Genomic DNA, 22988 nt, shown 5'->3' on the forward strand with positions numbered 1-22988 from the left:
TTGGAATTTGAGACAGAGAGGAGTGCCATGAGTTTGAGGAGAGTCTGGGCTGCAAAGTGACGCCTTGGCCCACCCCACGTCCCCCACAAAAAACCCAATAACAATCACAAAATCTACCAAAATAAAATCTCTATGTGACAAAACAAGGCCAGGAGAATGCCTCCCCCAACCTCACCCACGGCTCCATGTCACTCACCAGGGATGGGGCTGGGGTTAGAGGCCTCGATGGTGACCAGGACAGAAGCCTCCAGGGTACCTGAGCTGCCAGTCACCTGGCATGAGTACTCGCCAGAGTCAGCTGGGGACACACGGTTCAGCCTCAGTATGTGGCCGTGGACCTGCATAGAGGAGAGAGGGTGGGGAAGGGCTGGGAAGCCTCCAGGTGCCCCACTCTGGGTCACATTAAACTCTGCCTCTTATGCAATAAACGGTAGAGTTTAGGAAGGAGGGTTTTGAGGAAGTGGTGTCCTCTCTTATTTCAAGGTGCTGGGTACTGGTGATGACCCTGTTGTGCCCAGTCTGTTTGCAAACGCTGGCTGATGGCTTGGGCCACCCTCCCTTCAGGATGGGCTCAGGAAATGAGAGTTGGGGCTGAGGAAGAGGGGCACATGCTGTTCTCTCCAGGCTCTGTACCTGGTGCCCAGCGGGCAGACTGCCTCCACGTTTGTGCCATGTGACCTGGGCGTGGGCCTGCCCAGGAACCACACAGTTTAGATCCAGGGTCTGCCCCTCAGCCACTCGGGAGGAAGAGGTCTCGATGCGGATGGGCGGGACTCCACCTGGGCCAGGGCACAGCTAGTGGTCAGTGGCTAAGGCGGCTCAGCCTCTCCCAGGGTGCTCTACTGTGCAGACTGGATTTAAAGGGAGGGTTGGCTTCTTTCCCTTTCCGGTACCCTCAGACTTGGAGGGTAGGATTCCCTGAGGATGGGGGTCCCTCTTTCTCCTAGTCCCACCCCCAGAGTCTCTGTGCTAGGCTCCTCCACAAGTCATTGATATTTCCCAATCTCCAGTAGGTGGTAACTAGGAGCTCAGCTCCTAGCATGGCCACTTAGTGTGTGATCTTTGGGAAGCTACTTCTGTGCCTCCATTTCCCCAACTGTAAAACGGAGAGCAATCATCCCACCTCAGGGCTAACAGGATGAAATGCGGTTACCATGAAGATCATGAGGATTGGTATCTAGGCAACGCACATCCCATCTGATCACTTTTCCACCATGCCTGGGTCTCTGCCCCCCCCCCCCCCGTCGGTTCCTGTGTTTTCCTTTAATTGAATCACTTGGAAAACATTTAAGTCCTTAGCCTCACTCTAGTAATAACTACCACGAACCACAACAGGCCTGAGGCGCCACGGTTGTTGGTATACAACCACAACTAGTGGACACGCTCACTAAGATATATCTCAAATGACCTCTAACACCCGGCAGGGCATGTCCAGGCTTTGAGAACTCACTAGATGGCTATACATGGAGATAGTAGAGGGTAAAAACCCACTATTCTTCATCGAGGACAACAATGTGAAGAGGCAAAGTTCTTTGTGTGATAGTTCCAGATCTCTCCAGGTGGGGACACTGGAACCCAAGTGTTCTGATATCGCACTTGAAAGTTCTCAAGCCCATGAGAGAGAAAGGACCCAAACCGTATGACCCAGCCCTCTGGTGTGGGACAATGAGGCAGGGCAAGAGACAGGAGGCAGAAGCCTGGGACTGAACCAGATGCCTGCGGTCTCCAGGTCTCACAGAACCTTTCTTTTGCCCAGCTCAGCTGCTGTTCTCCCTCCCTTGTCTCTCTTTCCAGGCCCATCCTGGGATCCTCACCAGGGACATGGCTGTTAGAGGTAGATGCTGTAATGGAGACCAGGACCGAAGCCTCTAGAGGGCCAGAGCTGCTCAGAACTCTGCACACATACTCGCCGGAGTCAGCTGGGGACACCTGGTGCAGCCGCAGCCTTGAGCCATGGGTCTGGTGGGGCGGGGCAAACAGAGGAGCAGGGATAAGATGTCAACCAGGAGGCCTGGAAGGTTGGGAGCTAGGGTCCAGCCTCCAATCCAGGTGTGTGAGGCACCTCACAGGGGTGTCATGCCTCCTTTCTGGGCAGAGCAAACCAAGACTCCCAGCCAGCATCTCTCTCATTTCTTTTCCAGTGTATACCTGGTGACGAGCAGGCAGGCTACCCCCTCGCTTGTGCCATGTGACCTGGGCATGGGCCTGTCCAGGGACCACACAGTTCAGATCCAGGGTCTGTCCTTCGGCCACGTGTGAAGAGGAGGACTCGATTCTGATGGGTGCAGCACCGGCTGGGGCTGAGGACAGAGGAGAGCAGGTGGGCTTAAGTCGGATCCTCAAGTGGGGTTTAGGAGCAGCAGGAAAACGGTAGTCTGTGGTCATCTCAAGGATCCCTTGGCAGCACTAACAGGGAGCCAGACACTGCTCTAAGGGCCCACCTCCTTGACTACTTAACCCTTTCAATTCCATACCCTGGGATGATGGAAATGTCCTCTTATGTGGGCTTTAGTTTTTATTTATAGGTATGAGTCACCATGCTTGATATAATATGAAACTTTGTGTGTTTGTGTATGTGTGTGTGTGTGTTTGTGTGGCAATCAGAGGTCAATCCTAGGTGCTGTTTCTTAGAGCCATTGATCTTGATTTTATTCATTTACTTATTTATTTTGGAGACAGGGTTTCACTCTGTAGCCCAGGCTGGCCTCCAACTCAAAGATCTGCCTGCTTTGCCTCCTGAGTGCCGAATCTTGTCTTTTTGAGACAGGGTCTCTTAGACAGCTGGCCAATGAGCCCTCCTGTCCCCTCCCCCAACAACAGGACAGCAGGCTCTCAGCATCACACCCAGTTTTGTTTTGTTTTCCCCCAAGACAGGGTTTCTCTATGCAGCCCTGGCTGTCCTGAAACTTGCTCTGTAGACCAGGCTGGCCTCAAACTCACAGAGATCCGATGGGCAGTGTGGGGGCACATCTTTAATCCCAACACTCGGGAGTCAGAGGCAGGTGGATCTCTGTTAGTTCAAGGCCAACCTGGTCTACAGAGTGAGTTTCAGGACAGTCAGAACTGTTATACAGAGAAACCCTGTCTCGAAAAAACAAAAACAAAACAAAAAACTCACAGAGATCCTCCTGCCTCTGCTTCTGAGTTTTGGGATTAAAGGTGTGTGCCTGCCATCACCCAGCCACATCCAGTTTTCTTATTCAGGCTCTAACTTAAAGTCCTCATGTGAGTGTGGCAAGCACTTTACTGATGATACAATCTCCCCATCCTACAAACCAAATGTTTTTCTGTTTTTTCTTTTAGAGTATTTGGGTTGAATCCAGGGTCTTTCGCGGGCTAGGCAAGCACATTAGCATTGAGCCACACCCCTAACCCTCTTTTCGCTGTGGTTTGAGATAGTGTCTCCCTAAACTGTACAGACTGGCCTTGAACTTTTGAGTCTTCTGTTCTAGCTACCCAACTAGCTGAGATTATAGGCCTTTGCCACCGGGCCTGGCTTATTAACTGTGATTGCCCCACAAGGCTAGTGAGCACCATTTAGACAGTGATGCTTTGTGAGGTAGGAGTGATCTGTGTTCCCATTTCACTGACAAACAGACTGAGACTATGAGCCAAGTGTAACTTCCTCAGTCCTGGAGCAACACAGCAGGATTTGAACACAGACAGCCTTTGTAAACCTTTGCCCTCACCTCCACCCGGGTCTGTGGGCTTCAACTCCAAACTCTTCTTCCTAGGGAACTGTTTTTCCTGGTCCCTTTCCTGAATCAGGAATCAGACTCACCAGAGGGGCTGTTGTTGCTGGGGGAGACGGAGATCATGATGGAGGTCTCCTGGGCATCAATGTTGTTGTTGGCTCGGCACACATACTCGCCGGAGTCAGCCACTGACATCTGGTGTAGCCGTAGCCGAGAGCCATGGGCCTGGGATGGGTGGGGATAAGACAGAGCGAGCTGGGGTCAGCAGCCACAGGGCCCCCACTGACTCCAGCTTTCCTTGCCAGGCCTGCTGAGGCTGTCTCGTTTAGTTTTGTGCATGTGTGCTTTTGTGAGTGTGGTGTATGTGAACGTGTATGTGCCTGTTGATACACATGCCTGTACATGTGTGTGGAGGGCGTCAGGTGTTCTCCGCCATCACTATCCACTTTGTTCCTTTGAGGCAGGGTCTCTCTGTGAACGTGGAGTGTTTTTCCAGCTAGGCTGGCAGTCAGCGGTCTCTGCCCACCTCAGTGCTAGGATTGCAGGCAGACACAGGATACATACATACATGGCTTGTTATGTGAGTGCCGAGTCTTGAACTCAGGTCCTCACTCAGACCACAATGGCCTTGGAAGTTACTATACAGCTAAGGATAACTTTGAACTTGTAATACTTGTAATCCTTCTGCCATCACCTCCTGAGAACACAGCACAACTTCTGGTTGTATGTGGGGCTAGGGAGGGAGTCCTCAAGTGAGGCCAGTGCTCTACCCACTGAGCACTGGGCTATATCCCTAGTCTGCTGAGGCTGCCTTTCCTCTACCCCTGTCCCCCCCACCCCCCGCTGCCTCAGGTCCTCTCAGTACCTGGTGTCTGGAAGGCAGGCTGCCCCCACGCTTGTACCATGTGATGGTGGCCTGGGGCTGCCCAACCACCACACAGTTCAGATCCAAGGTCTGTCCTTCCACCACTGTGGGAGATGAGGTCTCAATCCTCATGGGTGGGGAGACACTGGGCACTGGGGACAGAGCAGGGGAGGGGAGGGAATGCATTCAGATAACAGTGACAATACGGTGGGGGGGGACCTGTCTCCCCAACACTCCCTCGCCCAGCCCTCGTCCACCACACCACATTCTCACCATGGGATGGACCTCTGCTCTCGATGGTGACGATGAGTGAGGTCTCCTGGGAGCCAACGCCATTACTGACATGACACACGTACTCTCCGGAGTCTGCCGGGGTCACTTGAGGGATCCGGAGGCGGGAGCCCACGATCTGGAAGAACACATGGCAGTGGGTGGAGATGGAACCTAAGTACCATAGACCCCACAGTCATCGGTTCCTGGAAGTCCCCTCCCCGACCTGGCTTGGGTACACTCTGCAGCAGCCTCAGGGCCTTCTTGAGGCTCCTGGTATGACCCCTCTGGGTCCTGTGGAAGGAACCGCTAGTCTTTGTGCTGTTCCTACACTTCACCCCTCCAAAGACCTTCTGAGCCCCCGCAGTGGGTCCCACCTGTCACACCCTGCTGTCATTTAGCATGCAGCTTCCCCTTAGGCCACCAGCTGTATGCAGCGCCGGGCACAAGCAGTGGCTTCAGAGGAGCTCGAACCAGGGCCAGCGGGATCAATCTACACCCCAGTGCCAGTCCGAGTCTATTCAGCAGAGAAGCTCAATGTTTGTTGAATGACTGAATGAGTAGTGCAGGATTAGGGGCTAGACTTTACTCTGGTCTTCCTACCGGAACTACTATCCTATGCTCTGTACCTGATGCCGGCTGGGTAAGCTGCCTCCACGCTTATACCAGGTGATGGTGTGGGGGGCGTGGCTAGCCACCAAGCAGTTCAGGTCCAGAGTATGCCCATTGGCCAGTGAAGGTGACGAGGACTCGATGCGAACAGGGTGCACCACGCTCTGGGCTGGGATGAGACAGAATGCAGGCTGAGGGTGCAGCTGGGCACCTCGCAGCCCCTGTTAGTCCCTGCAATCACTAAGACACTCACAGTGGTAGGGGCTGAGCTGCTGCTGAATGGTGACAAGGACAGAAGCTTCCTGGGTGCTGGAGCCACTGACCACACGGCACACATACTCCCCGGAGTCAGCTGGGGTCACCTGGAGCAGTCGCAACCTTGAGCCATGTACCTGAGAGGAACGGGATGGAGGCACCAGATTCAGAGACCAGCATGGCGGTCATCCTTGCCTGGCTCCCTCCCAGCCTAGTTAGCTAGGGATTGTACAGATCACGACTGGTTAAATCTCCTTGAGACTGCCATCTGATTGCACACACAAGCTCGCAGAGACTCAGTCAGCACTGGCTGACAGGAAGTCCATTAGACAGGTGACCTGAAGAATCAGAGAAGTCAAACAATAGGCCCAAGGCTGCCCAGCAGGCGAGTGGCAAGCATATGGGAACTGCAAATGCTTGAATTCACAGCCTGTGCTCTTTACTTCCCAACTACCAGGGATCTCTGGGCCCTTCCTTAGCTTCCCACCTCCTACCTGATGCCGGGCAGGGAGGCTGCCCCCACGTTTGTGCCAGGAGATCTGGGGGTGAGCCTGCCCAGCAACAAGGCAGTTCAGATCCAAGCTCTGCCCTTCTGCCACATGGGAGGAAGATGACTCGATTCGGACTGGAGGGGTGACCCCGAGTGCTAGCAACAGAGGGCAGAGTGTCAGTCTCCAGCAGACGAGAGGTGTGTGGCTGGGGACATGGGGCCCACTGGACTCATGGAGGCACGGTAGGCAGTGTTGCCTCTGGGGCCTGCTATGGCTGCGGTGGGAGCTTCCTTGTGTGGTATCCAGTTTGTCTGCTTCCTGTTCCCTCCCAGCATGGCTACTTACCAGGCACAGAGCCTGCAGGCTCAATGGTGACCAGGACGGAGCTCTCCAGAGGCACAGGCCCTCCCTCCACTCGGCACACATATTCTCCTGAGTCGACAGGAGACACCTGGTGCAGCCGCAGCAGGGAGCCATGGGTCTGGTCAAGAGAGGGTGGCATCAGGGGGGAATACCCTCAGGACCTTAACACAACACCTCCAAACTGCTGCCCTCTGTGAGCCCCAAGGCTTGGTCCTCAGCTCTGGGTCAGTTCGGTCTTGTGCTAGGAGTGGAGGTCGCTGGGAAAAGCCCTGGAGAACAGGCACGCTTCTTCCCACCCTGCGTCAATGCTGAGCACACACTCCCCAATCCCAGTCAAGACCCCCTGCAGGGGGCGTCTGATGACTGTGAACATTCAACCCCTCAGGGACACAAAACACAGTGCATGACATAGTCAGTGGAGTCAAGAGACTGCAAACCCCAGCACACACGCTGATTAACTGCAATGATGGCTCAGTACTTTCGCAAGCTGAGTTCTCTGCAAACACACAACTGAACTTGGTCCCGAGATAACTCTGAAAACAGGGATTACTATCTCCTTGTAGACCCTGAACCTCCAGCACCGAGAAGTTGAGCAACTTGCCTAAGGTCACAAGCCTGGATGGTAGATACAATTCATACCTAGGGTGCCCCAGCCTAGGCTTTTGGTCTAGCCACAGTAGGACACACCTGAGTGATGGGGCCCATGCCCCCAGTTCTCCCCACTCAGAACCCCCATTCTTCTTGTCTCCTTTGCCCCCTGTTCCCTACCTGGTGCCGGGCGGGCAGACTGCCTCCTCGCTTGTGCCACGTGACTTGGGCGTGGGCCTGTCCCTGCACCACACAGTTTAGATCCAGGGTTTGCCCCTCAGCCACGTGAGAGGAAGAGGGCTCAATGCGAATAGGTGGTGCGCTACCCGGAGCTGGAGGAAAAGTCATGGTCAAACAACACAGATTCTCTAAAGACACCCCAGGCTCCCCTCCCGCCGGATCCTAGCCCAGTCAAGTGGGTTACTCACGGTAGGCAAAGTTGGCCCCTTGGTTGCCTGTGACCCTGACTGTGATGGTGGCCTCCTGCCCATTGCCTGCCCGGCAAACATATTCTCCAGCATCTACTGGGGAGGCCTGGAAGATGTACAGGCGGGAGCCACGGACCTGCACAGCCACGAGAGAGGTATAAGGGGGCCTCCCAGAGCCCAGCAGGAGTCCCGCACTTGGCTGCCAGGCTGTGACCCCTATACAGCTTACCACCCATGGACCCTTCCACATTCTAGGAGTGAGTACCTGGTGTCGGGCAGGCAGGCTGCCCCCGCGCTTGTACCATGTGACCTGTGCATGGGCCTGTCCTGCCACCATGCAATTGAGTTCCACCGTCTGACCCTCAGCTACTGTGGAGGATGAAGACTCGATTCTGACAGGCAGGGCAGGTCCAGGGGCTGTAGGGACAGGGGAAAGGTAATAGATACTTCCCAAGAGACAGGTCTGGGATTTCCTCCTAGAGCTGGCGCAGCCTTGTAATCTGAGGTCAGGCCCCCATTGCAGAAATCTGACAGCCTTGGCTTGAAGCCCTCAGTTCAGTAACTCTGTTGGAGATCCCAGAAGGATCTCACAGGAAGAGGGAAGGAGACAAAGACAGGCAGGGGCCAGATGTAGAGGTGCACGCCTTTAATCCCAGCACTCAGGAGGAAGAGGCACATGGATCTCTGTGAGTTTGAGGCCAGCCTGGTCTACAGAGCGAGTTCCAGGACAGTCAGTGCTGTTACACAGGGAAACCCGCCCCCCCAAACAAAACAAAACAAAACAAAACAAAACAAAAAACAAAAGACAGGCGGGCAGTAAGGGTAGGGTGGAGAAAAGGAGGCATGAGTAAAAACCAAGCTATGACATGGCCAGGGACAGCAGGAAAGACAATCTGGGTCATTCACACAAAGCAGTCTGCCTAAAGCCAGAGCCTGGGTGGCCTACTAGCCCCAGGCAGCAGCAGGAGTCATCGGTAGGGACATTACTCCCTGGCAGGTTTCTGTATCCCTGGGAGCCACTCACCAGGGATGGACTCGGAAGGTTCGATGGTGACCAGAACGGAGGTCTCTTTATGTTCAGAGCCGAGGACCACGTGGCACACGTACTCGCCTGAATCGGCAGGGGACACCTGGTGTAGTCTCAGCAGGGAACCATGGGTCTGTGTGGATGGAGTGGATTGAAGGTTAGGGAGGGTCCAAAGTGCCCCCATCCGCCCTTTCTAGCAGGCTGGCCCTGGGATGGCTTTACCTGGTGCCGGGCGGGAAGGCTGCCTCCGCGTTTGCGCCACGTCACTTGTGCCTGCCCAGGCACCACACAGTTTAGATCCAAGGTTTGTCCCTCGGCCACATTGGAGGATGAGGACTCAATGCGGATGGGTGGGGTGCCGCCAGTGGCTGGGCACAGAGAGGGGAGTTAGAGGCCCAGCCTTGTACCTTACTGGCACCCTGAGCAGAGTGTTGAGCACGCTTTCTTTCCCACCTCCAGCTCCAGGGCTCTCGCCTCATCTACCCTTGTGACCTTGAGGTGACAAGTCGTAGGGATCCAAGAACTTTATCTCTCGGGCCAGGCAAGAGGATGTGCAGTGACGATGATGCTCCCTTCTCAGAAACCTACCACAGTTTCCCTACACGCTTCACGGGCCCCGTGTCACCTAAGCATACCCTGACGGCTTCACAGTTCTCATCAAGTTAGGCACACCCTGACCTGACAGGTGTTAAGATCACACCCATGCCCAGCAGGGAGCCTACAAATGGCACAGTCTACCCAGAGCAGGAAAATGGGGTCGCCAGAGGTTAGAGAACCAGCTCAAGGTTGAAAAGGGGCAGAGTTCAGATTTGAACCCAGGTCAGCCTAACTCCCAGTTCAGTGTGAAAGCCCATACTGCTGCTCGCAAGTACCGTCTTCTGGAGCTTGAGGCTTCCAGAGCAGGCAGCAGAGGGTAACAGGACACCTCTGCATTCTGATTGCCCCCCGTTCAGAGATCCCCGGCATCCTTCCTTGCCCCTGGGAGAGCCTATGACTTTGACCCTCTCAATCCTGCTGGCACCTCACCTGGGGTGTAGCTGGGGCCTGAATGAATGCCGTGAAGGACAGAGACAACAATGGAAGCCTCCTTGGGTCCCAAGTCACTCTCTACTCGACACACATATTCTCCAGAGTCTGCTGGTGAGACCTGGGGGAGCCGCAGCCTGGAGCCGTGGACCTGGGCAAGGTGGGGCAGAGGTAAGTGAGGATGGGGCTGGAGCTGTGATTATCACTCTATCTGAGCCTCAGTAGTTCAGACATCCAACTCTGAGCCATTCACACTAGGCTGGGAGCCAGGAGGGAGGGAACTGTCTTGATCCTACAGCACAAGTGAGCTTGGCAGCTGAAGCACCAAATCCACACCCCTCAGGGCTATCCACAGTCAGTGCCTCTGTCCCCTGGTCCTAGCCCCAGGCTAGAAAGCCTCCTACCTGGGCATGGGGAGGCAGGCTGCCCCCTCGCTTGTACCATGTGACCTGGGTATAGGTCAATCCCATCACTGCACAGTTGAGGTCAAGTGTCTGTCCTTCAGTCACAGACGGCGATGAGGACTCAATTCTGACTGGCACGGTGCTGGCACCTGAGGCTGTGGTCACAGAGGGATCAGCAGACCTCCAGGGAGCCTCGGCTCACCTGACCCATCATGTCAGCCCTGGCGGCGCCATACCTGAGAGGACGACCACCTGGATGCGGGCCTGAGCGGTGCCGGTGGGGCTGGTGGCCACACAGAGGTAGAAGCCAGCGTCAGCAGGTGTGATGGCTGGGATGATCAACGTGGGGATGTCTGTGTTCTCTGACCGGGCCTACCACACGGAGAGAGTGCTCAGGGACTTGGGAGGGGCCCTGCCAGGGCAGACTGGGAAGGAGTAGGTCCTATACCAAGATCAAAGCCCAGTGGAGGTTTCGAGGACCATGGAATTGGGAACTATGAGAAGAGAGGCACATGGAATTGGGAACCATGGAATCAGGCAGTAAGAGGGTGAGTGGGGTGCAAGGGTGACGGGGTATGGGACCTAATTAGGAAACACAGGGAGCCTGAGGAGAGTAAGAACATGGACGGACAGGTGGCTGAGCCCTGAGACTGTTGATCCCACTGACCTGGGATGGCTGGCGGACTCACCTGTGGGGGCAGGCTGCCTCCTTCCTTCCTCCAGGTGATGCTGGCACTGGGGACCCCAGCTGCCCTGCAGTACAGCCTGACCGTGCGGCCCTCGTGCACCTGCGTCCTCTCGGGGCTCACCTGGACCCTGGGTCCACTGCCTCCTGCAGACAGAAGCCCTGTGAGAATTCCTCTCCGAGTCTCCTCTTAGCCCCAAGTCCACCTCAAGCCCTGCCCTCTCACCGTGCACCTGAAGCATGGCCCTGGCTACACGCTGCCCAGCGCTGCTGAGGGCGCGGCACAGGTACTGGCCCTGATCTGAGGGCTCGATTGCTGGCAGACGCAGGATGCCACCGTGGATCTGAGCCTTCTGAGGAAGCTGGCCACTAGGACCTCCTGGTGTGGAGACATGGGTCAGCACACCCTGGGACTGCTCTGACTGCTGCCCTTGTCCTCCTCACTCAGGACAGCCGGGGTCTGAGGGTCACTCCCATCATGACCTCACCTGACCATTCCAGAGTGGGTGTGGGGTTTCCTGTGGCGCTACAGCGGAACTCAGCCAGCTGTCCAGGCTGCACCGTGAGCTGTGGCGGATGTATGGAGACCACAGGTGCAGTTGAGGTGCCTGAGACTAAAAAGCGAGGAGAGCAAGGATGAGGTATGATCAGGGTGGGGACTGCTCTCCAGCTCACAGCTATAGCCCCTTGCCAGTCTCGGCTTCTGCTCTAGTCCTGCGTAGCCGTTTGTCCACCCAGTAGCCAGAGGGGGCTTTGAAAACTTCATGGGCCTTGTTGCTTCCTTATCTGAGGCCTGTCCATAGAGCTCTCCTTCCTCTGTTTCAGAAGAGGGTTCACAATGCTGCCCGGACACCTTGGCTTTATAATGCTTCTGCCTCAACATCCAACTTGTTGCTGGGATTACATCTTCCCCTCATTCTGTGCTCTTCAATCCCTCCAATCCTTCTTACCGCTGGCATCTGTCACCATGCACAAAGTGTCCTGTTTCTGCTCTTTCACCAGGGTTGCCTCAATTACATTTCCCCTGGCATACACTTTAGGAGGCCTGAGATACAATTTGTCCTTCTGTCTCCTGCTTCTTCAGAGCCTAGAGCATGTAGGGGGATCCCTGGGGCCAGACTCAGATCACAACAAGGCATACCTTGAACATGCAGCGTGGCTGTGCCCTGGTCCATGGCGAACATGTTGGAGCCAGTACACACATAGGTGCCTGCATCACTTGGCTGCACATTGCGGATGGTCAGGATGCCGTTGAAGTCCATAGCACGAGAGGGCAGCTTCCCATTGTGTAGGCGGGTCCATACCAGGGTGTAGGCTGGAGACTGTAGGGCAGCATCAGGGTGAGGGACATGCGTGGGCTCAGGGAGCCCAAGAGACAGACTTCCCCCACCACTCCCTCTCTGCTCACTTTGCTCTTGGCTGTGCAGATGAAGGTGACATCAGCTCCAGGCCGCACACTTTGGCTCCGTTGCTCCTCCACTGTCACAGTGATGGGCTTGCTGGGAGCCTCTGTGAGTGGGAAGTCTCCAGTGAGCTCCACACCCCTGTTCTATGTCCTGTTTCTGTGTTACTTCCTCTTAGGCCTGCTTTCCTCATCTCTTCTATGAGACAGGTCTTATTCTGGATCACTGGCTGGCCTGGAACTCACTACATAGACCATCTCTCAAATTCAGAGATCTTCCTGCTTCTGTCCCTCGGGTAAACTTACTCTCTTTTAAGATGGAGTCTCATGTACTGCAGGCTGGCTTCAAACTCCTTTTGTAGCTAAGAAAGACCTTAAACTCTTGATCCTACTGCCTCAACCTTCCAAGTGCTGGGATTACAGGTTTGTGCTACACACCTCGTTTTTATGTAATAAAATATATATTTTGAAAATTACATATTATACATAACTATTATATATATATAATATTGTTATATATTTTGAAAATTACATACTATACATAACTATTTTATATATATATAATATTATTATATAGTATGATATGTATAGATGCCTGCAGAGGTCAGAAGAGGATATTGGATCCTCTTGAAGCTGGAATTACAGTGATTGTAAAGCTGCCTCCACTGGAAGAGCAATGTAGGCTCTTAACCGCTGAGTCATATCTCCAGTAGCGACACCTAGTTTTTCTGTGGTTCAAATGCAGGGCTTTGTGCATGGCTGGCAAGTCCTCTACCTGCTACGCCACATCCCCAGCCCACCTCCTCTGGGCATGTCTTCTTTCCTAGTATAGCTGGGTTGCCATTCCACCTCCCGGTGCATCCCTGGACCGCCCCCCCCCCCCACAACAACCCATGTCTCTCCCTGCTGGCACTGAGAAGCCAGCATGTGGCCCAGCGGGAGTGCACTGGTCCCAGTTCATCATCCCAGGCCACAAATGTGCTCTTAACACTTCACTGCAACCAGTTTCTCCATCTGCTTCCAGTTTTAGGCTCCAGACAGCTACTTCTCACCTCCTCCTCCCATCTCCCTCGCCCTCCCTACCATCTTTCCACCTTACCATGGCTTCAGCTTACACTTGTTCAGAAAGCTGGAGCTACCAGTCAGGTGTATGTCTACCTTTCCCACCCCCAGTCTAAACCCTTCCTTACTCCTCCCTGGTCCCTGAAGTACGGGACGTGATTCTGTATGCATTTCAGAACACTGGGCCCTTCCTTCCTCCTGTGCCTCAGCCATTCCTGCCTCCTGTCACTGCTTCACAAGACAAATGTGTTCTAGAAATTTCCACATCTGAAACATCCTCTTTAGTTCCATGTACTGCCTCATCGCTTACTTGACTTCTCTTCAGAGTTAAGACATTTTCTTTTTTGGGGTTTTCGAGACAGGGTTTCACTGTGTAGCCCTGGCTGTCCTGGAACTCACTCTGTAGACCAGGTTAGCCTTGAACTCAGAGATCCATTTGCCTCTGCCTCCCAAGTGCTGGGATTAAAGGTGTGCGCCACCATCGCCTGATGACTTTTTCTTTTTTTCTCGACAGGGTCTTGCTACATAGTCCAGGTTGGTCTTCAACTAGAGATCCCCCTGCCTCAGCTTCCTGAGCTTGGGTACCGAAGGTAGGTGCTACCACACCCTGCTCTGCTTCCACATGTTCCTTGTGTCCACTCCAATTGAGTTTCCACCTCTGTCCATCTGTCATGTCTGGGTCCAGCCTTTCTGACATTTTCCTGCCCATCCCATACTTCCTGTAGTGGTGCTGGATGAGCGGCTCTCCCAGAAGCCTTTGCTCTAGCTCACATCGCCTCTCCCCTACTTCCTCCAATCTCACTGGCTTCTCTTCGGGCATTTTCTGCCCTTCCTCTCCAGCCTGACAGGTTGGCCTTGGAACTTAGTGGATGCCAGCCTGGGTCCTGTCCTGAATAGCAATCAGTCGATGACCAAGACGAGCTGGCGCACACAGACCAGGTGGGCCACAGTAACTCCGGTTTTCCCAGTTTCCTCGGCAACATTAAACTACTTGGCAAAAGCTGCTTATGGTGGCCATTCATTTGACCTGGTCCTTCCTGTCAGTCACTTTTTCTCGTTCCCCTCCCTTGTTAGAATTCTACACTGCCTCTGCTTTGGGGTACCCAAATAAAGACACTTTCTAGGCTGAGCCTTTCTCATCTCAGTAAATGGTACCCAGACCCCAGATGTTAGCTTTTCTCTCAAGCCTTAAGGATTATAGTGAGTCTTGCAGATTCTGCCTCTGAAACAGGTGTGACTCCACCACCTTCCCACCCCACCCCCATCTTCACAGCTATTGTCCTTGTCCAGAGGCCACTGTCCTCTCTAGGTAGATGCTAGCAGGGGCAGGGAAGGGGGGACTCACCAGTGACCAGGAGCTCAGCCCTGCTGTTGCTGGTGTGATGTAGGTTTCGGCAGGTGCAGATGTAGACACCGGCGTCGGAGGGCTGCACGCTAGGGAAGTGGAGCTCAGAGCCTGGTGTGGGGAGAGGCTCGTCAGGGTCCAGCTCCACATGCCCCAGTAGGAACAGGACTGACTCATGGGACAGAAGAGGCTGCAGGGCTGTGACTACCTTGATGCCGCTGCTGAGCACCGCTGGGTAAGGGCCGCCCATCTTCACGGGACCAGTAGAAGTAGTGAGGTGGACTCCCGTTGACCTGGCACCTCAGGGAGTGTGGGTCGCCTTGGGGAACCACGCTCCGAGAGGGATGGACCTGAACCTCCAGGGAGTCTTTGGCTAATGGAGTGGGGGGAAGGAGACCATTCAGCCAGGAAGGCCCCAGAATAAAGCAGTGTCCTGACACCTTGGTCTCCCAAAGCTGCAGGTCCCCTACCTCAGAGCTCACGCTCCCTAGAGTCTGTGACTCTCTCTCCCACCACCCTGGGTCATGTCCCTACTTACTCAGTGGCTGGCACCGGCCTCCTTGCACATTGGGGTTACCCACGTAGCCTGGGGCACACCTGTTAGGAGGAACGGAAACCAGCTCTGTAATTCCCAAGGGATCTAGTGTCTAACAGTGAACTGGAGAAGCCAGTTTCAGCCAGCTGCCCATGGTATGTAGAGGAAGCTCCGGATTCTAGAAGGACTCTGGGAATCAGAGAGGTTCCAACACAGCCCCTCGGTGAGCTGAGACAGAAGTTGCTTGTGGGCTGGGTAAGCTTGCTATTCTCCAGAGAAGCATTCATTCAACAAACATTTATTAGGGAACAAGAATGCACCAGATACCACACTCAGTGTGGAGACACAAGAGGAGACATGGCAAGGTCCCTGGTCTAACCAGGAAAACAGCATAGAAACTACTCGTGAAGTGAGAATGAGGAAGGCCCAGGGGCTATACGGACCCAGGGAGGACTGCGGATCTAGCCCTGAGTTCAGGGAGACTACAAGCATGGTTCCTACACTGCTATGCATCCCCTGGGGCGGCGGCACACAGCTTCCAGAGAACTGATCACATCTGGAAATGTATTCTCTTGTAGCTCGTTTTTCCCCTCCCATTCATCTCCTATTTTGGGTTGCAACCTCTATTACGACACAGACCTGCTCTGTTTGCCAGTTTATCCTTAGCAACTTCAGCACACGGAACACATGGTAGAGGCCCCAAAAAAGTGCGTTGAGCCCTACATGGTAACCACTCCTGTAATTTGGAGGCTGAGGTTTCAGACCAGACTGAATTACACAGAGCTGGAGGCCATCTTAGGTTTATACTGAGACCCTGTCTTAACCTGCCCACCTCCTACAAAAAGTGTTCAATAAATGTAAGAAGATGAATCTTGAAGAGTTAGTCAGGAAGAGGAAGGGATTTGGGGGGCAAAAATGTTCTGCAGACAGGGACAGCACATAAAGACCTGAGTCCTAGGGATTCAAGAAGTTGCCAGGTACATATCTGCAATCCCAGCACTAGGAGCAGTTCAGCCTGGGCCACATAGTGAGGCCTGTGCCTTCAGTACAGCCTGGGCTACGTAGTGAGGCCTGTGCCTTCAGTACAGCCTGGGCCACATAGTGAGGCCTGTGCCTTCAGTACAGCCTGGGCTACGTAGTGAGGCCTGTGCCTTCAGTACAGCCTGGGCCACATAGTGAGGCCTGTGCCTTCAGTACAGCCTGGGCTACAAGGTGAGGCCTGTGAATTAATAATAAAACAAAACAGAAACGAAACAATTCAAGAAGTTTATCCCATCTGGAGTGGGATAGCATGCCTGAAGCACGGTCATAAGCCCCACCTCATCCCAAGGGCAGGATGAGTATGGGAAGTGTTTAGGACAGGGAGAGACATGGTCCTGGTAGAGGCTTTTCTGAGCCACACCCTTCAGGATGCTCCCCTTGGCGTCTCTCGTTTACCCCTTCTCTTCCCACTTCCCTCTGAAAACTTACTGCTCACAGTACTGGCCGGTGTAGCCGGGTTCACAGGCGGTGCAGCGGTATCCTCCGGCTGCAAGGCTCTCACAGGTGCGGGAGAACCTGGGGCAGGCAGACAAACGTCAGGCCCCAGGAGCCCACTCCCCATCTTCCTTCCCCATCCTTCAGCCGGAGTTCATCCTCGGATCTGAGCAGGGTACGCACATGTTCTCTGGGTTGGTCAGTGGGCAGGCACATGGCTGGCAGTCCTCAGGTGTCCCGGCCGTAGCATCTCCGTAGTAGCCAGTTGCGCACAGCTCACAGAACTCTCCGGCAGTGTTGTGCTGACATCGCTGTGGGGCACAAGGGTATCAGACACCAGCCATGAAGCAAAACTCACCAAAACACCCTCATCCAGAAACACCAAATCTACAGACTTGTCTTAAAGGAGAGTCATGAAGGGGCTGGAGAGATGGCTCAGCGGTTAAAACACTGACTGCTCTTCCAGAGGACCCATATGGTAGCTCACACCTGTCTGTAACTCCAGGTTCAGGGGAACCAATACCCATGGCAAAACATCAATGCATATTAAAAAAAAAAGTGTCATAGAAAATTAAATTATAGTGATGCCCATCAGCTCAGCAGTGCTGAAAAAAAATATCCACAGGGACACCGCTAAACCAAAAAGTCCATCTAGGCCTGGGCTTGGGATGCACCAGTAGCCGGGCAGAGGGCGGGGCGGGGGAAGGAAATCAAGAGTTCCAGGTCATCCTTGGCTACCTAGTGAGTCAGCTCTGTCTCAGGAAAAGAGTATCTGTGAGATTATTAATTATTATTATTAATTCCTGTGGCATTAAAGGAAAACAAAGGTATACAACTGGGCAGAGCCTTGAAGATACATGTTTCACTGTAATAAATATATGGAGGGAGACTGGAGAGATGGCTCAGTGGTTAAGAACACTGGCTCCTCTTCTAGAGGACTCAGGTTCAATTCCTAGAACCCACATGGCATCTCACAACCACCTCTAACTCCAGCACAAAGAGATTTGGTGCCCTTTTCTGGACTCCATGGGCACCAGACATGCACATGGCACACAGATATAGGCAAAACACCCACAAACATAAAAACTCAAACAATATGCAATCTCATCCAAAAATAGCCACATCTGTGGCATTAACAAAGTGTGTTCCTTGCTTCACTTTGAGTCTGGGACTCTGTCAACTATCTGTGCCCTGGCCATGTGCTTGTGAGGACATACATATACCACTCCAAAGAGTGAATGAAAAGGTGTATATTTACCAAGGTTTGCTCCCCAGCACCACCACCATCGAAAACAAACAAAAACCCCAAACCTCTGTAATCTGGCTCTTTTACAAAAAACACTGGCCATGTGGGGGCAAGCAATAATGAACCATAGCTTTCTTTATAAAGAAGAATGGTGTTCCATAGTTGGGGCCCCCCACCATCTTCGCCTGCTCCATTCTGCCAGGCTCTGTCTTCTATGAACATCCCCCTCCCCATCCCGCTGCCCACCCCTGGCTTTGCGCTACTTGTGTCTCACCGAGCAGGCTCCAGTCTCCGGGTGACACAGGTCAGAGTGGCCGTTGCATTCACACAACTCACAGTGGCCAAGGTACAGTCCGCTCCCAGTGCGCGTGTAGCCTTGGGCACAGTCCTAGGGGACAGAGGAAAAGTTGGTCTCCATGCCCACAGGGTTCCAGCCAGAGCCAGCAGATCTAGCCTTCTGTCCCTCCTGCATTTTCTAGTGTCTAGGCTCCACTGGCTCTAGGGGAGGTCACCCCAGGCTAGCCTCCATCCACAACCTCTCCTAAGAGCCAGCCTATCGCTCATCTTCACGTTCACGACTTTAGAAGGAGACAGAGCTTAGTCTGCCCAGGCAGTGTTAGCTTAGTGAAACGTAGCATATCCCGAATGGGGAACCCGCCTCATTTCAAGACCTTGGTTCCTGAAAATCCTGATGGGAAAGGACTTTATGGAAAAACATCACCGCTAAATGAGGAAGTGAGCTGGAGAGGCCCATGGGAGAAGAGGCCTTGAAGATATTTTCACATTTATTGTTTGTGTGTGCGTGTGTGTGTGCACACCACAGCACATATACAGAGGTCAGAGGACAACTTGTAAGAGTCAGTTCTCTTCTTCTGCCATGTGGGTTCTGGGGAATAAACTTTGTTGGAGGTGCCTTTACCACCTAAACCGTCTTGCCAATCTTTATCACTGGGTTTGCACTCCCAAAGTGCTGGGATTACAGACGTGTACCACTAGGTATGGTTGATGACAGGAAGATACTGGTGTTAAAGGCTAGCTTTTAACACACACACACACACACAATTTCATATATACGATGATATATACATATATGTACACACACACACACACATACACATACTTATGTGCGCACATGCGTGACTGCCAATCTGAGCTGCATGAGCCCCTGCCTTGAAAACTGAAACCAAACCAAAACCAAAACCAAAACCAAGTAAATACAGTGATAGAGGTAGCACACGGCATCACGGACGCTGGTGCAAAGTGGAGACGAAGGATCATAGGTCTGAAGAGCAGTCCTCTCTCTGCCCCTTCTGTGAAAGCTGCCAAGGGCCTCCTCTCTGCATTCCCGGGTCAGTTTGTGGACCTCTTGGGGCTGGGCTGCAACAATGTGCACAGGCACAGCCCAAGAGCTTCTCCTTCAGATGAGGCAAACTTGGGATCTTTGAAGAACGTGAAATTCTACACTGGGATTTAAGAAGTCTGGGGCCCCAGAAAAGGCGCACGGACATTAAAGTGCAGAGAGACAGACTTGCTGCCCAGCTGTACCCATTCCTGACATCCCCTGCTGCCCAGTTGGCAAGGGTCCTGTCCTATCATCTCATCCGATACCAAGTGGGTCATTGTCACGTGTAGGATAAACTCCTGTTTACCAGGAGCTCAGAGCTTGGGCCAGATCTAGTAGAGGCTCCCAGGAGCTTCAAAGTGACAGCCGTCTGTCCAGCCTATTGGCCGTCCACACAATACACCATGCCTTGATTTCTTTCTCTGCACCATCCACTTTGTCTACAGGAGACAGACACATCCTTGTCTGGCTCTGATTATGGGATGCCTATAGCAGCGGGACGTCCCCACCTCAGGGCACTGTCCTAGGTTGGGCTCAGCGACCCTGCTGCAGGCCTGGTCCCTATGTGCTCCTTCCAAGCTTGTCCTCCCTTAAGCCTGCAGGGCCACCGTTCCGTGCCGTGCATCTGAGGCATGTCCCTGCTCAGCTCAGGGCCTTCTGTGTTTTCGTGAGTCTCCCCAGCTGAAAGTGAGCCATTCTTTAGGCAGTGCTATCTAGTCGTTAGGACATCAGATCTAGGTTCAGGTTAGTTCTCCACAGGGTGGCTGTATGCCCTTGGGTAAGGCGCCTATCCCTTGGACACTTGGCTTTTGTCAGTTAAAGGAACAGCTTGGCTACTGAGGAAGTGATTGCAGCAATGGAAGAGCAGGAGTCACCTGGCTTTGGGAGCAGTCACCACCTACTGCAATATTTACTGACCAAATCACCTTGCGCATACTATGGCACTGTCGCAAAAGCAGCCAGGCCGGCAACACACTCACCTGGCAGGACAACCCAACATAGCCTGGAGGGCAGCGGCACTCTTCTACCTCAAGGGCTCGGGGTCCACCAGAGGGTCCTGGCTGGGCCACTTCTAGGCTCACAGCGCTGATACTGGCTGCCCGTGGCACTGAGGAGAATGTGGCCCGAATCAGAAGTTCATCCAGATCCGCCAGGGCCATGAGCAAGTGCTCACGGGTGGCAGGCTGTCCATCTGGTCGCCGCCAGAACTCCTGGGGGTGCGAGGGAGGACAGCAAGTGTCAGTGGAAGCTCTGGGCTTGGTCCGCTGAACTTGTAGCCCTGCATACACTCTGCCAAGGGGAGGACAAGCAATCAAAGCCAAGCGCTACCTACCTCTCGGAAGACGATCTCGTAGCTCTTTCTCTCTGGGCCCTGTGGTGCTGTCTGGGAGGCCACCAGCATGATGTTATTGCCCTGCAGAAATACCAGAAAGATTAGACAGGGCATTTAGGGTTACTGGAGGCAGGGGTATCTACCACCTCCAGGCTCTCCAACCATTTGCCTCCCATCTGTCCATACCCCCAATGCCATGTGCCTGTTCACTGCTCCCACACCCAGCAGCCAGCCTAAGATCTGAGTGAAAAGCCAGTCAGGTAGGGGCAAAGGGCCCACACACTGGGCTAGCTGGGTGTTGGAACATGACTTCCATCTTCTGTCTGATAACTGTGGATTCTAACAAGCTCACCGTGATCTGGATATCGGGGTCCGAGAGTGGGCTGCCCTGTGGCCCTGATGTGTAGGAGAGGGTATACCGTAGCTTCCCACCATAGGCCGCCACCTACAGGGAGACAAAATTACACAGGTGAGGGGCAGAGCCTCTGGCTCTCATTTGTTGCACCCTCACCTCAGAAGGCCAGAACTTGTAACACGGAGAGCTGGGCAACAGGCCCACTCTATCAGTTCCTCCCTAGCCTCACCTCGCGGGAGGACTTCTCCATTCTCCATTGCCTGGCACTCACAGTCAACAAGTCCCTTTTTGTGTGTAGGCATTTCCCACAGAATGACAAGAGTAACAACAGTGACTGCCACGATCTGAAGTTTTAGCCCAGGGCTTGGGGCTGCACGGGCTCTGAGGCCTCATCTCTTAAACTACTTACTGGCTTTGAGTCCGCCTAGAATTCACTTCCTTCTTTCTGTAAACTACATCCTTGTTCCTTCTCTCTGTGTCTTTTAAAGTATTTACTTTGTATGCGTGTGTGTACCTATACATATGTACGTGAGTACAATGAGCCCGGAGTGTACAGGTCAGAAGGAGCTTTAGATCCCCGGCACTGGGGATCCCCTGGCATTGGAGCTACAGAGGGTGTAAACCACCATGGGGATGCTGGGAATTGAACCCAGGTCCTCTGAAAGAGCAGTCCATAATCTTAACTGCTGAGTCATCTCTCCAGCCATTTTCTTGTTCTCTTAAAAACAACAAAACAGGGGCTGGAGAGATGGCTCAGAGGTTAAGAGCATTGCCTGCTCTTCCAAAGGTCCTGAGTTCAATTCCCAGCAACCACATGGTGGCTCACAACCATCTGTAATGGGGTCTGGTGCCCTCTTCTGGCCTGCAGGCACACACACAGAATATTGTATACATAATAAATAAATTAATTAATTAAAAAAAATCTCTCTGCCTCTGGCCCACTCTGCCCCTCTGCTCCAGAAATATTAAAAAAAAAAGTAGTTAAAAAAAAAAAACAACAAAACAAATCTTTTACACTTAGGTCCTTCCCACCTGCAGTGGGGAGCAAGCCAGGCTTGTCCAGTAAACACAGTTCTGGACCAGGAAGACAGATGGGATATGGTCAGTGCTAACGTGACTAAACACGATGTGGCAAGGCGTGGTGTGGCGTGGTGTGCTCCTCTCCCTGGCTAGGGAAGGACCGATGCATTCGGCACAGAAAAATTCTCATCTCCCATGTGACCAGAAGCTACAAGATGACGCCAACTGAGAAAAAGCCCCAACGAACACCTGGATACAGCCATCGTTCTCAGACCCCATGGTTGTACGAGCCATTCTGTTTGCTTATTTGTTCATTTTTGTTTTTGTTTTTAACCGTGGGCAAGTCAGCTAGACTTATGTCTTTGTAGGCAGGACTAGAAGGCTTAGGTTTGTTGCCAAGGGCTTTCATCTTGGCAGCTGAGGTCCCAGTTCTGCCCACTGGACTTTCCTTCCTCTCCATCGCCAGGGCAGACAGACAGCTGTCTGAAAACTACCCAGCGCAGGGTGTCCCTCTGGTCCAAGTGTGTCCATTCAGTGGGTGGACATTTATCAAACACCAACGGATGGCATTCCAGGCCCTGGGTGACACAGGCGTCAGGGCCATTCTCTACCAACTCAGGGTGTGGTAAGGAACTCAGCATAACCAGATTATAACAGAAAGCCACTGGTTTCCTGTTTGTTTTGGATGCCAGTGAATTCAGAGTACCATCTGGGACCAGCTTTCTAGGAAGGGGAAGGCATGTGCCACACAGGGACGCAAGACAAGGGTGACAGTGTGAAAGCCTGGGTTCAGACTCCAGCTCTGCTGTCTCACAACTGTGGGCGAGTCGCTCAGTCTGAGCCCGACTTTCCTCATCCGTAAGTAGGAATAAAAATAATACTTTGAGGGCACCTTGAGGACTACATGACCCAGGACACATACAGTGACACACTCATCTCAGTGCAGAGAATACACTTGAAGGCCAACATCACTCCACCACTTCTGGTACCAATCCAGACTCTGGTAGACTCCTCGCCTCACATCCCCTGGACCTGACTGGGCTAGCCAGGCCTCTGAATGCGGTTTTACATGTATTATTCATATCATGACCCCTCTACTGCTGCTGGAAGCCAGACCTAGGCCTTAAGAGTTCTACCACTGAGCCAAAGCCCCAACCCCTTGG

General features: G+C 53.3%; 1 protein-coding gene across 9 annotated transcripts in view; it reads right to left on the reverse strand.

The window, feature by feature from the left end:
* Hspg2 (heparan sulfate proteoglycan 2) overlaps positions 1-22988 on the reverse strand; it is a 101450-nt gene that overhangs the window by 18876 nt on the left and 59586 nt on the right. For all 9 annotated transcript variants that reach the window (XM_087907008.1, XM_085690454.2, XM_087907006.1 and 6 more), the window contains 33 exons: positions 20803-20895; positions 20451-20531; positions 20098-20328; positions 18050-18163; positions 16713-16840; positions 16524-16610; positions 15057-15115; positions 14727-14891; positions 14519-14629; positions 12118-12218; positions 11851-12031; positions 11198-11323; positions 10936-11088; positions 10714-10856; positions 10261-10396; positions 10025-10179; positions 9621-9771; positions 8817-8962; positions 8592-8727; positions 7833-7984; positions 7568-7703; positions 7320-7471; positions 6534-6669; positions 6192-6343; positions 5696-5834; positions 5460-5611; positions 4834-4969; positions 4561-4712; positions 3782-3920; positions 2149-2300; positions 1815-1959; positions 634-779; positions 197-338 (listed from right to left, as the gene is read on the reverse strand). In XM_087907008.1, the coding sequence (XP_087763134.1) occupies positions 197-338; positions 634-779; positions 1815-1959; positions 2149-2300; positions 3782-3920; positions 4561-4712; positions 4834-4969; positions 5460-5611; positions 5696-5834; positions 6192-6343; positions 6534-6669; positions 7320-7471; positions 7568-7703; positions 7833-7984; positions 8592-8727; positions 8817-8962; positions 9621-9771; positions 10025-10179; positions 10261-10396; positions 10714-10856; positions 10936-11088; positions 11198-11323; positions 11851-12031; positions 12118-12218; positions 14519-14629; positions 14727-14891; positions 15057-15115; positions 16524-16610; positions 16713-16840; positions 18050-18163; positions 20098-20328; positions 20451-20531; positions 20803-20895 (4528 nt within the window). The remainder of the gene's footprint in view (positions 1-196; positions 339-633; positions 780-1814; positions 1960-2148; positions 2301-3781; positions 3921-4560; positions 4713-4833; positions 4970-5459; positions 5612-5695; positions 5835-6191; positions 6344-6533; positions 6670-7319; positions 7472-7567; positions 7704-7832; positions 7985-8591; positions 8728-8816; positions 8963-9620; positions 9772-10024; positions 10180-10260; positions 10397-10713; positions 10857-10935; positions 11089-11197; positions 11324-11850; positions 12032-12117; positions 12219-14518; positions 14630-14726; positions 14892-15056; positions 15116-16523; positions 16611-16712; positions 16841-18049; positions 18164-20097; positions 20329-20450; positions 20532-20802; positions 20896-22988) is intronic.

This window comes from Myodes glareolus, chromosome 6, assembly GCF_982192425.1.
Source record: "Myodes glareolus chromosome 6, mMyoGla1.1, whole genome shotgun sequence".
In the NCBI taxonomy this organism is placed as follows: Eukaryota; Metazoa; Chordata; class Mammalia; order Rodentia; family Cricetidae; genus Myodes; species Myodes glareolus.